The 14768-nt window shown below is 43.5% G+C and overlaps 1 protein-coding gene across 3 annotated transcripts in view; it reads left to right on the top strand.

Annotated features, from left to right (window-relative positions):
- SNX29 (sorting nexin 29) overlaps nucleotides 1–14768 on the top strand; it is a 597835-nt gene that overhangs the window by 512603 nt on the left and 70464 nt on the right. The window contains exon 21 of one of the 3 annotated variants that reach the window (XM_069734082.1): nucleotides 3601–4502. The exons of the other annotated variants lie outside the window; for them this stretch is intronic. Within the exon in view, the coding sequence (XP_069590183.1) occupies nucleotides 3601–3610 (10 nt within the window). The 3' untranslated portion in view covers nucleotides 3611–4502. Of the gene's footprint in view, nucleotides 1–3600; nucleotides 4503–14768 lie in introns of those variants that run through there. 3 annotated transcript variants of the gene reach the window in all.

Below are 14768 nucleotides of genomic sequence, written 5' to 3'. Positions count from 1 at the left end.
TGAATGACTGCTATCTTCCCTTACTCCTCATATATAGGAACGGTTGGCTCGACCGTTAAATCCTGTGTTCTCTATGTGAGAGCCACTATCATACTATCTCCCCACTGAACAAAAGGATTGACCGAAATTCCAATGGCCGTATCCTTCTCTTCCCCGGAATCATTTCTCTGAAGAGAGTTAGGAGGCCCCATATGCATTTCATTGTTGACCAATTCCGCCGATATCGGGTTGTCATATTTGTGTATGGGGGCCATTAGGCACTACCAGACATCTGTGTGGATGGCTTACCTTTTTTAATTTGAATTTGTCAGCAGGATTTCACACCCCAAACTACTTATATAGGCATGTAGCTCTTTCAAAGAAAAGTCCAGCAATACCTTTACATGGCCAATCCGTTACTCCCTTACCGAGAAATCAGAGTTTGAATTTATATGTAAATTAACTGAAGAGCTATTGTTGATCTGAAGCCTCGGTCACTCCAGCTCTATTCCCTACCCAGTGTCAACGTCTCCTACTTGACTATTAGCCTCTATGCTATGTGACTTCAGGAAATGGAGGGGTCATTCAAACTGGAGGCAGTGGTGCTGGGCAGAATGGTGGAAAATGTTTGGCTCTGGCTTTATCATGGAATGGGCAGTATAATACTGGTGAGTGATATCACCAGCTTTGCCTACATGTTATAGTCACATGGGCTGTTTCATTTTACAAGCATAAGCAGCAGCTTAAACTCTTATTCTCCTGCCCCCTCCATACTGCCGCTAGTGGGGAAGTGGTCATTTGCTTTTCTCACCCACTATTCGAGGGTTCATGGTAGCTGCTAACGGAAGCTAGTGGGATCCTGGAAAGAAAAGGCTGGTTATACCAGACAGTAATTTATTTATATACTTATTTAATAGTTATATAGCGCCATTAATGTTCATAGTCATTGATACTGTTTAGGGGTTTAAATGGGAGGGAAAGTGGAAAGAGCCCCCCAGATGATCGAGACTTCAGGGCAGCTGCCCCACTTGCCCTCCCTATTTCCCAACCTTGTATTCCCCTATGACTATATCAGTATCATTGCTGAAATAAATGTAGATCAAGCTTTGATACCATCAACAGGTATAATAAGTTTATTAGATGTTCATACATACCTAACGTATAAATAAAAGGCATGGACTGAGAATAGATGGGTGGATTTTTCAGCAATTTACTACAGAGGTACAGTGTGTTAATGGCCATAATAACACAATATATAAATATATATTTGCTTCATCAACAAGCCAAATGGTCCGAAACAGGTTTAGTAATTTCTCCATGACATGTCAGTAGACGTTCATGTGCAAAATGATAGCGTTTAATGATACATCATTCACTGAAAATGAACCTTTACATCACTGATGGTCAATGTGAGATCTAGACCGACATATCATTATCATCTGATAGGGCATCTGTCATCTTGTCCCTGCAGGAGGAGATTCCATTAAGAGTTTTGAATAAGTACATTTTTAGAAATGTCTATTTAAAAGTGTTCTATATTTTCATCTTTTTATCTTCATTGTTTTGAACCAGAACTGTAAAATTACGTTAATGTTCACTATAAAGGGATAGTCGACTTTGAACGACTTTTTATAACTAGAATGATCTCTTTATGGTTAACTGATCACATGGGGTTACGTTATCAAAATCTTCAGCTATGACCTGTTGCAGAATTGGGTACGATGTGTTAAGTTTCTCTGGAACTCTGTTATTCTATCACCAAAGTACGTAGATGAGATGTGTCTTAGGGATGTGAGTAAAGATCTCGGTACAAGCAATGGAAGATAGGTTACTCGCTATCTCCTCCTCGGTCTGACCAGCTGCACGGATGGAAGGTACAGTGGACAAACTTTTAGATAGTTTATTCACCTCGACTTGACAAATGAAGACGTTCAGATGTCAAGGGAAGACGAAGAGACGAGGTAGAAGATGGAAGGTGAAGGATAGATGTAATAGGAGAATCCTCTCTCCAACTCTGAATCATGCTTCTGCCAAGATGGCACTGACAAGAATGAATGGATGTGAGGAATTAGATAGGAGGAGTTACAGAGAGAGATACATGATGAGAGATTACATCAGCATTACTTGAGAACATATCATAGCAATGGGCAGTAGATAGCAGCAAAGGACAGCAAACACTACACAACATCATAATAATGGAATCAAGAGATTATGCATAAGTCCTTCTATAGTTATAAACTCTGAAGAAGAGCTGGACAGCACATATGGAGCTGCACCACAGGAGAAATTAAGTATTTGAGCTTTATCTGTAACTTACAGACATGTTGAGCCTCTTGATATATAGACGCTATTTTTTGTAGCCATTATTCACTAATAGACACCTATTAGTACTTAAACGGTTGTCCAGTGCTGAAAAAACTCTATACTTGCCTCTTCTTGATGGCTCGTTCCAATGATGTTGGCACTGCGGTTCATGGTGTGAGCCATTACATTGCCTTCATTTACATAATACAATAATCAGCAGCCAGTAGTTGCCATTAGCAGTTGTGTGATACAACAGTGTCATGTCATCCTCCAGAAACAGCATTACTGCAATAGTAGCACTATGGGAAGAGGTGAGCATTGACTGTTTTTATTTTTGTTGGGCCCCTTGAAGGAAGGGTTGTCCAGTAGTTTACAACTACTTTAATGGTGCTCATCTTTTATTCACGCCATAACTTAATTTTTTAAATGGATTTTATAATCCAGACAACCTTGTTTAAGATTTATTGCCTAATAACTCAGCAGACTGGGACTATATTTGTGTTTTTGCCAGCAAGATGTTCAGACATAAAGTCTTGAGAAGTCGGTGTCCTGAAGTCAGAGGTGTCTGATTCATTAAGATGTGTGTCACAAAAGTGGTGCCTCCATGCTCCTCGCCACAAATCACGCAGGTCATCCTGTCACACCGAACTCCCCACAAAGTCGCGAAAGTTTGAGAGCCATGCATTCTCAAAGTACAAATTTGACTTTCAGCATTGTGAGCAGGGTAGAGAGTCTAAGGAATAGCTTTACTCTTCACCCTGAACCAGTTCAAGGAGTTCTGGAGACTACTGGTCAACTGGTTTCAGTCCCAGAATAGTCAGCAGTTGGCGATAGAAGCACTGTTGAAGCATTAGCATCATTACTTGGCGAGCAGTTGATAAATAACTTCCCAGGAGAGTAGACTGGAGTTTAGTAATTAATGGAGTAAATGTTCAAAGCCTGGAGCTGGCAAAGAGTCAACCAGGTAAGTGGGAGGAATATCTAGAAACGAGGCCAAAAACAAACATGAGTTAGGAAGAATCACAATGCACAGGAACAGGAGCTGGGTCAAAGGGGAAATAACACAATCTGCAGGGAAGGCAACAGACCGATGTAAGTAGGCAACCAGGCCCGAGGTCATCATTGGGGCCAGTTGCTTCATCAACCCATTGCCACTGACTGTTCTAAGGAAGACAGCTGCAGTCACTCACTGGGATTTATAGCAGGAGCTGGGCGAAGTTTCAGCTCTGATCAGACTAGCATCATAGATTCTGAGTTTACCGAATCTATGATAGAGAGGGAAAATTTTGACCATCCATTGTTCTCTTTTTTTTGCAGAATTGAATAGAGCAGCACAATACGCTATTGAGACCATCAAAAGCTACAGAAAACTGGCAGAAAATAACTATGTGAACAATACTTAACATGGAAAAATGTCACATCAATAACTATGCATGGAAGCATAGAAAGGTCTAGCAGTCAGAAAAATCCGGCTAAAGGTCCGACTTTATCAGGGGACGGATCAGTGCAACAAAAAGATGCTTACGCTTTGAGTTTCCTTATCCTTTACTTATGCTTTACCTGTTTGGGGTCTGAAAAATAAGCGGCCCACAACTTGGACCTTAGTAAAGAGGGAAAAAAAACAATGTGCAGCCATATAGATATGGAATATGACTATAAGGGCTATACATATGTCTTGCACACTTCGATCACATAGTAATGAAGACACATTGATACGTGAGTCCCAGTGTATCTAGCATTGATGTGCTCTCCTGATCTTTCCTTGTACCAATTTTAGTTATAGAGTCAAACCTTTGTCTACTTACTAAATGAATTACTTTGCCACCGATCGTTCATTCAGTTTATAGTAATGTAGTTTAACTAGTAAAAGACCTAGAGATCCCACAATCGACATGATGAAATATAGGTGAGTTAAGTGCACCGTCCAGAAATCAATAGCTGCTGCAGCATAATGAAGGTTATGTATTACTTAATTGAACATGCTATTGCAAGTAGTTACGGTAGCTTGTTTCTCTTGCCCATAAAAAGTACTGAGTTACTGGAAGGATAGCATGTCTACATTGGAACCTCTACGTAATGTAATTTTCTTCAGATATATGTACTATATGATTAGTGTCGGCTGCACACAATTGTTGAGTACATCATTTCCTCATCAGACTAATGTAATTAATGGCTATAATGCTAAAATAATACAGTAAATAAATTTGCCTTTGTAATTGACTGAATTATGCAAATATCTCTTCACCATATGATGGATTGTCATTGTAAAGCTGGTGGATGTGGACCCACTGTGCCACGGTCCAGAATTACCCTGGAGAAGCATGACTAGGTGTTTACTGGGTCTTCACTAGGGCCTCTGATGGTGAGGATATGATGGACTGCCAGTAGACAGAAGGTATTACCCCAGGGCAGTCCCCGGGACTATAGCAGCTGTCCAGAGGGTCAGAGGCATGGGTACGCCAGGTACGCTACAGGAAGACAAATATGTGGTCTAATAATCAAAGGTCAGAGCAGGCAGCACAGGTTCGATACATGTAGTCGAGGTCAGGAGCAGAGAGGTCATACAGGCGGGTGAGCAAGCCAGGTCGTTAATGGGAAGAATATGGTGGAATGCATAAATTGGGTGCCAAGTACTAAAGTTTGAGAGGAGCTGCCTCATATAGAGCATGCTGGCATGTGGTACACTGGGGAGCCTAATCTCTGCAGGACACAGCAGGGCTAAATTCCTGCAGAGACCGGCCATGCCCCCCTAAGGCCAAATGGAAGCAACATGCTGTTGCGGCAGCGCAGAACAGTGCTGTAAGAGGCAAAATTCAGCAAGCCAAACTGACTCGTGGAGAAGCCGCACAGTGACCATGGTGAATAGGTCGTTGTTGAGGAGGCATTTGATGTACCGCCGTGACAGTCATATACTTTATTAATTTTCACAAAACTTAGAAAATATGAAATGCAAAAAGGATATATCTCTAAAGTGATCCAAGAATAACTTTTTAAGGCAGTGTGCACACAGAGCTTTTAAAGAGTTTTTGGAGCAGAAACTCTCCAAATCTCAAAAACCTGGAGTTTCTTTTCATATTCTCTTTTGAAAACTGGTGAAAAAGATTTTGTGAGCACATACCTCAAGAAGTACTTCTTAAAATGAACATAACGCACAGCATTGTCAAAAGGACTACCAACTGTCAACCTACCTGCTTCTTAAAAATCCAAATCCAGAATTTATACCTCTTTTATGGAGTTTAGCAAACTGAAAGGAAACCCGTTGGAAGTTTTATGCTGCCCAAACTAGGGAGAGCATGAATCGGAGCCTGGATGCACAATTACCGCCAGGTAAGTAAATTTTTCTCTTAAACACTGGGCTGGGGCATTTTCAAGAAGGTATAATTTGGAGAGCCAGCCAGGATTCTTAGGCAGAGAAGAGACTGGTTTGGTGTTAACCTCACCTGACCTGCACCGTTCTGGTTGATTAAGAGGTGCCTCCTTATTTACGCACATTGTGAGTCAATCAACTAGAGTGGTGCCGGGAGAAGCCGACTGGAGGTGGTGCTGGACTTTTCCCAACTATTCTGAGGTACCTGGCCAGATCTTTAAACTATGGACCCAATTCATTAAAATATTTACACCAGAATTCTGCTGCAAAACACCTTAAAAATGGACAAAATTTTGCAACTTGGGCATTTTAATACCACAGCATTGGAGCATGGGTTGGATAAAGCATGGCTAAGGCACCACGTCTAATTCATGAAAATTTATGCCACGTCAGATTCGTCAGAGTTCGAATCTCGGCTTCAAGAAAATGGCCGCCGCGATGTCCATCTGTGCACGCGAGGCATCCCGTGGCCATTTTCCTGAAGCCCCGGGAAGCAGGAGACTCCATCTGCGCACGCGCGGCCTCAGGAAGATGGCCACGCCCACCGAGAAACCGCTGAATAGCGGCGAGCGCGCTCTTTTTCTACAGCTGCGCAGTGCATTCGGCACTTGCGCATGCGAGAAGCACTACGCCACCAACGGGAACATAAGCAAGATGTGGGGGAAGAAACAGCGCTGTGACCACGCCCATCTGACCTGACCAGCCTGATTGACAGGCGAAAAAGGCCACTTTTGTAAGGTATTTCGGCAGCATAGGTAGGGAATCAGGGGACAAAAAATACCCTATTGTAAAGCACAGCTCAGGCCCTATTTAACTGTATTTTTATCTCCTACTGAAAAAAACGGGGTGACAGGTTCCCTTTAAGACAAATTAAATGAAGATAATAATACCAAAGAATTTGTGATTGCAATCATTTTCAGGAAGAAACTGAGTATTATCTGACAGAATTGCAGGGGTGTTAATACTTTTGGCCATGACTGTATATACAGTGGGGCAAAAAAGTATTTAGTCAGTCAGCAATAGTGCAAGTTCCACCACTTAAAAAGATGAGAGGCGTCTGTAATTTACATCATAGGTAGACCTCAACTATGGGAGACAAACTGAGAAAAAAAAATCCAGAAAATCACATTGTCTGTTTTTTTTAACATTTTATTTGCATATTATGGTGGAAAATAAGTATTTGGTCAGAAAAAAACAATCAAGATTTCAGGCTCTCACAGACCTGTAACTTCTTCTTTAAGAGTCTCCTCTTTCCTCCACTCATTACCTGTAGTAATGGCACCTGTTTAAACTTGTTATCAGTATAAAAAGACACCTGTGCACACCCTCAAACAGTCTGACTCCAAACTCCACTATGGTGAAGACCAAAGAGCTGTCAAAGGACACCAGAAACAAAATTGTAGCCCTGCACTAGGCTGGGAAGACTGAATCTGCAATAGCCAACCAGCTTGGAGTGAAGAAATCAACAGTGGGAGCAATAATTAGAAAATGGAAGACATACAAGACCAATGATAATCTCCCTCGATCTGGGGCTCCACGCAAAATCCCACCCCGTGGGGTCAGAATGATCACAAGAACGGTGAGCAAAAATCCCAGAACCACGCGGGGGGACCTAGTGAATGAACTGCAGAGAGCTGGGACCAATGTAACAAGGCCTACCATAAGTAACACACTACGCCACCATGGACTCAGATCCTGCAGTGCCAGACGTGTCCCACTGCTTAAGCCAGTACATGTCCGGGCCCGTCTGAAGTTTGCTAGAGAGCATTTGGATGATCCAGAGGAGTTTTGGGAGAATGTCCTATGGTCTGATGAAACTAAACTGGAACTGTTTGGTAGAAACACAACTTGTCGTGTTTGGAGGAAAAAGAATACTGAGTTGCATCCATCAAACACCATACCTACTGTAAAGCATGGTGGTGGAAACATCATGCTTTGGGGCTGTTTCTCTGCAAAGGGGCTAGGACGACTAATCCGGGTACATGAAAGAATGAATGGGGCCATGTATCGTGAGATTTTGAGTGCAAACCTCCTTCCATCAGCAAGGGCATTGAAGATGAAACGTGGCTGGGTCTTTCAACATGACAATGATCCAAAGCACACCGCCAGGGCAACGAAGGAGTGGCTTCGTAAGAAGCATTTCAAGGTCCTGGAGTGGCCTAGCCAGTCTCCAGATCTCAACCCTATAGAAAACCTTTGGAGGGAGTTGAAAGTCCGTGTTGCCAAGCGAAAAGCCAAAAACATCACTGCTCTAGAGGAGATCTGCATGGAGGAATGGGCCAACATACCAACAAAAGTGTGTGGCAACCTTGTGAAGACTTACAGAAAACGTTTGACCTCTGTCATTGCCAACAAAGGATATATTACAAAGTATTGAGATGAAATTTTGTTTCTGACCAAATACTTATTTTCCACCATAATATGCAAATAAAATGATAAAAAAACAGACAATGTGATTTTCTGGATTTTTTTTTCTCAGTTTGTCTCCCATAGTTGAGGTCTACCTATGATGTAAATTACAGACGCCTCTCATCTTTTTAAGTGGTGGAACTTGCTCTATTGCTGACTGACTAAATACTTTTTTGCCCCACTGTATGTGTGTGCAGAATTATTAGGCAAGTTGTATTTTGCTCACATGATACTTTTTATACATGTTGTCCTACTCCAAGCTGTTCAGGTTTGAGAGCAATCTACCAATTAATTAAATCAGGTGATATCCATCTCTGTAATGAGGAGGGGTGTTGTCTAATGACATCAAAACCCTATATAAGGCTTCTTTCACACTTCCGTCTTCTGCTGTGCGTCGTTGTGCAGTGAAATGACGTATTGACGTGCGTCACGAAAAACGTGTGTGATACATCCACTGTAATGACGGATGTGTTGTTTGTGTTGTTGCCACAATGTCAATGGAGAAATTTCCGGGAGAGAGGGAGAGATCTTTTCCCGGATTTGAAAATCCTTCCAGGCATGCTCAGAAGGGAAAAACGTGATACGTCGCTGGATTCCTGTGTGTGACGGTCAGGGACGGATCCTTCATGCATAGGCTTCCATTATAGCCGTCGCTGGATTCCTGTGTGTGACGGTCAGGGATGGATCCTTCATCCATAGGCTTCCATTATAGTCGACGACGGGCAGCGCAGGATGCGTCGCTCACCGATTTTCTGACGTGCAGAAAAAACGTTCCTCTGAACGTTTTCTCCGCACGACGGACCGCTATTTTCCGTAGGATTCAGTGCACGATGGATGAAACGGATGGCCATCCTTCACAATCCGTCGCTAATACAAGTCTATGGGAAAATGCAGGATCCTGCAAATTTTTTTGCAGGATCCTGCATTCTCAAAAATCGACGGATTGTGACAGAAGCTGAAAGATGGAAGTGTGAAAGAGGCCTAAGATGTGCTTAATTATTAGGCAACTTCCTTTCCTTTGACAAAATGGATCAGAAGAGAGATTTGACAGACTCTGAAAAGTCCAAAATTGTGAGATGTCTTGCAGAGGGATGCAGCAGTCTTGAAATTGGCAAACTTTTGAAGCATGATCACCGAAGAATCAAGCGTTTCATGGCAAATAGCAAACAGGGTCGCAAGAAGCGTGTTGGGCAAAAAGGTGCTAAATAACTGCCCATGAATTGAGGAAAATCAAGTGTGAAGCTGCCAAGATTCCATTTGCCACCAGTTTTGGCATATTTCAGAGCTGCAACATTACTGGAGTAACAAAAAGCACAAGGTGTGAGATACTCAGGGACATGGCCAAGGTAAGGAAGGCTGAAGAACGACCACCTTTGAACAAGAAACATAAGATAAAACGTCAAGTCTGGGCCAAGAAATATCTTAAGACTGACTTTTCAAAGGTTTTATGGACTGATGAAATGAGAGTGACTCTTGATGGGCCAGAGGCTGGATCAGTAAAGGGCAGAGAGCTCCACTCTGACTCAGACGCCAGCATGGTGGAGGTGGAGTACTGGTATGGGCTGGTATCATCAAAGATGAACTTGTGGGACCTTTTCGTGTTGAGGATGGAGTGACGCTCAACTCCCAGACCTACTGCCAGTTTCTGGAAGACAACTTCTTCAAGCAGTGGTACAAGAAGAAGTTGGTATCGTTCAAGAAAACATGATTTTCATGCAGGACAATGCTCCATCACATGCCTCCAACTACTCCACAGCGTGGCTGGCCAGTAAAGGTCTCAAGAAAAAATAATGACATGGCCTCCTTGTTAACCTGATCTGAACCCCATAGAGAACCTGTGGTCCCTCATAAAATGTGAGATCGACAGGGAGGGAAAACAGTACACCTCTTGGAACAGTGTCTGGAGGCTGTGGTGGCTGCTGCACACAATGTTGATCGTAAACAGATCAAGCAACTGACAGAATCTATGGATGGAGGCTGCCGAGTGTCATCATAAAGAAAGGTGGCTATATTGGTCACTAATTTTTTGGGGTTTTGTTTTTGCATGTCAGAAATGTTTATTTCTAAATTTTGTGCAGTTATATTGGTTTACCTGTTGAAAATAAACATGTGAGATGGGAATATATTTGGTTTTTATTAAGTTGCCTAATAATTCTGCACAGTAGTAGTTCCCTGCACAAACAGATATCCTCCTAAGATAGCCAAATTTAAAAAAAAAAACACTCCATCTTCCAAAAATATGAAGCTTTGATATATAGGAGTCTTTTGGGGTTAATTGAGAACATAGTTGTTGATCAATAATAAAAATAATCCTCTAAATTACAACTTGCTGTAAGTACTCGGGAAGAAATCCGAGAGTGGACCCTCTGGGTCGTGACTCTAGAGCCCCCGGGGTCGAGCGGACCAGATGGAATCACCCCCTATACAGGGAGCGTTAGGAGCAGGACCTCGGGGGAATGGAGACACGACAGCTAGAGCCAAAGGGGCGACCCAAGACAAAGAAGGAAACCACAGGCTACGGGGATGGCAGGGAATAATAGGAAAACAAGACTTAACTGAAAATGACTGGAACACGGAATGGCAGAACACAGCAGGAATACGGACTGGCAGGACTCAGCAGGAACACGGACCGGTAGGACTCAGCGGGAATCACGGACTGGCAGAACACAGCAGGAACACGGGCTGGCAGGATACAGCAGGAACACGGACTGGCAGGATACAGCAGGAACACGGACTGGCAGGATACAGCAGGAACACGGACTGGCAGGATACAGCAGGAACATGGACTGGCAGGATACAGCAGGAACACGGACAGGCAGGATACAGCAGGAACACGGACAGGCAGGACACAGCAGGAACACGGACCGGTAGGACTCAGCGGGAATCACGGACTGGCAGAACACAGCAGGAACACGGGCTGGCAGGATACAGCAGGAACACGGACTGGCAGGATACAGCAGGAACACGGACTGGCAGGATACAGCAGGAACACGACAGGCAGGACAAAGTAAAGACTGGGCTGAGAGAAGACTCTGGAGCAGGGGAGCCTAGGGCATAGGGACACTGACAACAGGCAGTGCACCTACAAAGCAAAGGCGTCTTACCTAGGGAGACGCCGGGAAGAAATACCCGATGGGCGCCGCCATGTTGGGGCGGAGCCACCGGGTCGCGACCTCCCAGAAGGCTCTGCGATGGAGGAGACGCGACCGCGCATGCGCAGAGGGACCGGACGCCGTGAGCAGGAGAAGGAGGAAGCAGAGCGGCGCTGGACAGGATCGCGAGTGCGCCGAGGGATGGGAGAAGCCGGGTAAGTATGCGCAGCGTACGTAACACTTGCCTAATAATTCCGCTCACAGTGTATATATTGTATATATGTATTTTTTTTCTACATTGCACATTTAAACACACCTATAATTCCTGCAACAAAATCTAGTCCAAACCCTTTCCAAAGAAGCCAGCTCCGTATGCAGGCCCACAGTAGTTGAAGTGAGATGTTCAGCTAGCACATACAGTATTGATATAATGATCTGTCTGGCATTTGAGGCCATGTCGTGCATATTACATAAGTGCTTCTCATTGTATCTTTAATGACTTTAGAATTTTAATGAAAAGACGGATCCTCACTTTAAATATCCCGGCCGTTATCACTCACCAGAACATCCTGAACACTTATCCGCTTAAGGATATTTTATATTCTCACCTCAACAAAGTAACTGGGTCATCTGCTGTCTCCAAAATTTGGCTCACCACAGGGATGTGTCCAAATGTGCTACTGTCTTGACATGATTAATGCAATTACATTAGCATTAGCTCTACCTGGCACTTTATCTATTATCTCATTGAAACCTCTTCTAACACAGAGATATGTAATTCAAGCGTGAATACCTAATAGGCCAAAAAATAATTGGAATTGCTGGCGTTTTTAAAGCCACAAAAAAATGTGTAAACGTGTAATTTGGTTTTGGAGGAACTCGAACTTGCAGAAACTAGTAGTTATGGGAAAGCCAAAATTTAAAGGGGTTCGCAGGAAAGGTAAAAATATATATATATTTAAAGGAATTGTAAGTATAAATAAATTCCTAAATCTTTATAAATTCATAGTAATTTTGTCTAGGATGGTAATCACTGTAGAATTAAAATGGTCATGTCCTAAAAATGTAATAGGACAGGTGCATGTAAGCATGTGCAGTAGGAAGCTCTACGCCCCATCCCATCATTTGTAGAAAGATGTAGGATGAGTTCTGAGGTAGGGAGAGATCACTCACACTGCTGACAACCCTATCTTTTTAATCTAATTCTGGAGATAGTAGGGGAGCTGAGGTAAGAAGAGGCTGCTCACACTGCGGTCCACCCTGTCTTTTTAATATATTACTGGAGATATCAAGGGTGCTGAGTTAAGAAGAGGCTGCTCACACTGCGGTTTACCTTGTAAACCTGATCTAATACTCCATATACCAGGGGTGCTGAGGTAAGAGGCTGCTCACACTGCTGTCCACCATGTCTCTGATCTAATTCTGGAGATTTCGAGAGTGTTGAGGTAAGAAGAGGCTGCTCACACTACTGTCCACCATGTCTATGTGATATAATCATGTAGATACAAGGAGTGCTGAGGTAAGAAGAGGCTGCTCACACTCCTGTCCATCCTCTTTTTTTAATGTCAATGGATGGTATAGGTGTCTTCAAGTCACAGAAGAGGACCTTCTACTCCCACGTGCTCATAGGCACCTGTTCTACCATTGTGGTGGTGGCTATTTTAATTGAATAGTGATTATGAACTGTGAGGAGCTAGCCACTGACTTTTTACAGCACAGAGCAACGGTAAGTCGGTCTTATTATTGTGTTTATTAGAGATTTGCTTGGTTGTCAGTTTAACCCCTTACCGGCATCGGACGTACTATACCGTCCGATGCCGGCTCCCCTGCTTTGATGCAGGGCTCCGCGGTGAGCCCGCACCAAAGCCGGGACATGTCAGCTGTTTTGAACAGCTGACATGTGCCCGTAATAGGCGCGGGCAGAATCGCGATCTGCCCGCACCTATTAACTAGTTAAATGCCGCTGTCAAACGCAGACAGCGGCATTTAACTACCGCTTCCGGCCTGGCGGCCGGAAATGACGTCATCGCCGACCCCCGTCACATGATCGGGGGTCGGCGATGCTTGTGAATAGTAACCATAGAGGTCCTTGAGACCTCTATGGTTACTGATTGCCCGTCGCTGTGAGCGCCACCCTGTGGTCGGCGCTCACAGCACACGTGCAATTTTGCTACATAGCAGCGATCAGCAGATCGCTGCTATGTAGCAGAGCCGATCGTGCTATGCCTGCTTCTAGCCTCTCATGGAGGCTATTGAAGCATGGCAAAAGTAAAAAAAAAAAGTTTAAAAAAATTTGAAAAAAATAAAAAAAACATAAAAGTTTAAATCACCCCCCTTTCGCCCCAATCAAAATAAATCAATTAAAAAAATATCAAATCTATGCATATTTGGTATCGCCGCGCTCAGAATCGCCCGATCTATCAATTAAAAAAAAGTATTAACCTGATCGCTAAACAGCGTAGCGGGAAAAAAATTTGAAACGCCAGAATTACGTTTTTTTGGTCGCCGCGACATTGCATTAAAATGCAATAACGGGCGATCAAAAGAACGTATCTGCACCGAAATGCTATCATTAAAAACGTCATCTCGGCACGCAAAAAATAAGCCCTCAACCGACCCCAGATCACGAAAAATGGAGACGCTACGAGTATCGGAAAATGGCGCAATTTTTTTTTTTTTTTTTAGCAAAGTTTGGATTTTTTTTTCACCACTTAGATAAAAAATAACCTAGTCATGTTTGGTGTCTATGAACTCGTAATGACCTGGAGAATCATAACGGCAGGTTAGTTTTAGCATTTAGTGAACCTAGCAAAAAAGCCAAACAAAAAACAAGTGTGGGATTGCACTTTTTTTGCAATTTCACCGCACTTGGAATTTTTTTCCCGTTTTCTAGTACACGACATGCTAAAACCAATGATGTCGTTCAAAAGTACAACTCGTCCCGCAAAAAATAAGCCCTCACATGGCCAAATTGACGGAAAAATAAAAAAGTTATGGCTCTGGGAAGGAGGGGAGCGAAAAACGAACACGGAAAAACGAAAAATCCCCTGGTCATGAAGGGGTTAAAGTGCACACATTTCTCCTGGAAAGTGTTCAGCCTCACAAATCAATTCAGTGACAGTAAGCAGAGGAAGACTTGTGGGCAGGATCTCATGTATACATAAGGCCTACATTAGTATTTTTGTCTTGCATCTGGTAGGGGGCATGTGTGTCTTTGTTCCTCTCAGCAGGGGGCATCCCTAATGTACAACCCTGCAGACAGGCTGGAGACTGGGCTTCTGGAATGTTCTTCACCAAATGTTTAAGGAGTAAAGAGTGAACACTTTTTGCACACCCAGGGGGCCTGATCCCAGGAGAGGGAGAACAATAATCACATGTTTACTGACTGAGTTCGTGTGATGACATCGAGGGGCTGCTGTCCTGGTGCCCATGTATTGATGGCCGATGGAGATTGGAGATCTGTTGCTTGCTGAAGTTGGATACATGTTCTGTGGCCATGTTATCTGTCGTCTGGATTTCAGGAACTATTCTAACTACTGATGCTGCTGGCTGGAGCTACATACATGTGCTACGGTAGTATCTGTCGTCTGGAGGAGCATGGACTGTGACTACAGACT

The sequence above is a fragment of the Ranitomeya imitator genome, chromosome 7, assembly GCF_032444005.1.
Source record: "Ranitomeya imitator isolate aRanImi1 chromosome 7, aRanImi1.pri, whole genome shotgun sequence".
Classification (NCBI taxonomy): Eukaryota; Metazoa; Chordata; class Amphibia; order Anura; family Dendrobatidae; genus Ranitomeya; species Ranitomeya imitator.
Note: the sequence above shows the minus strand (reverse complement) of the source record. Positions and strands in the feature narration are given on the sequence as shown.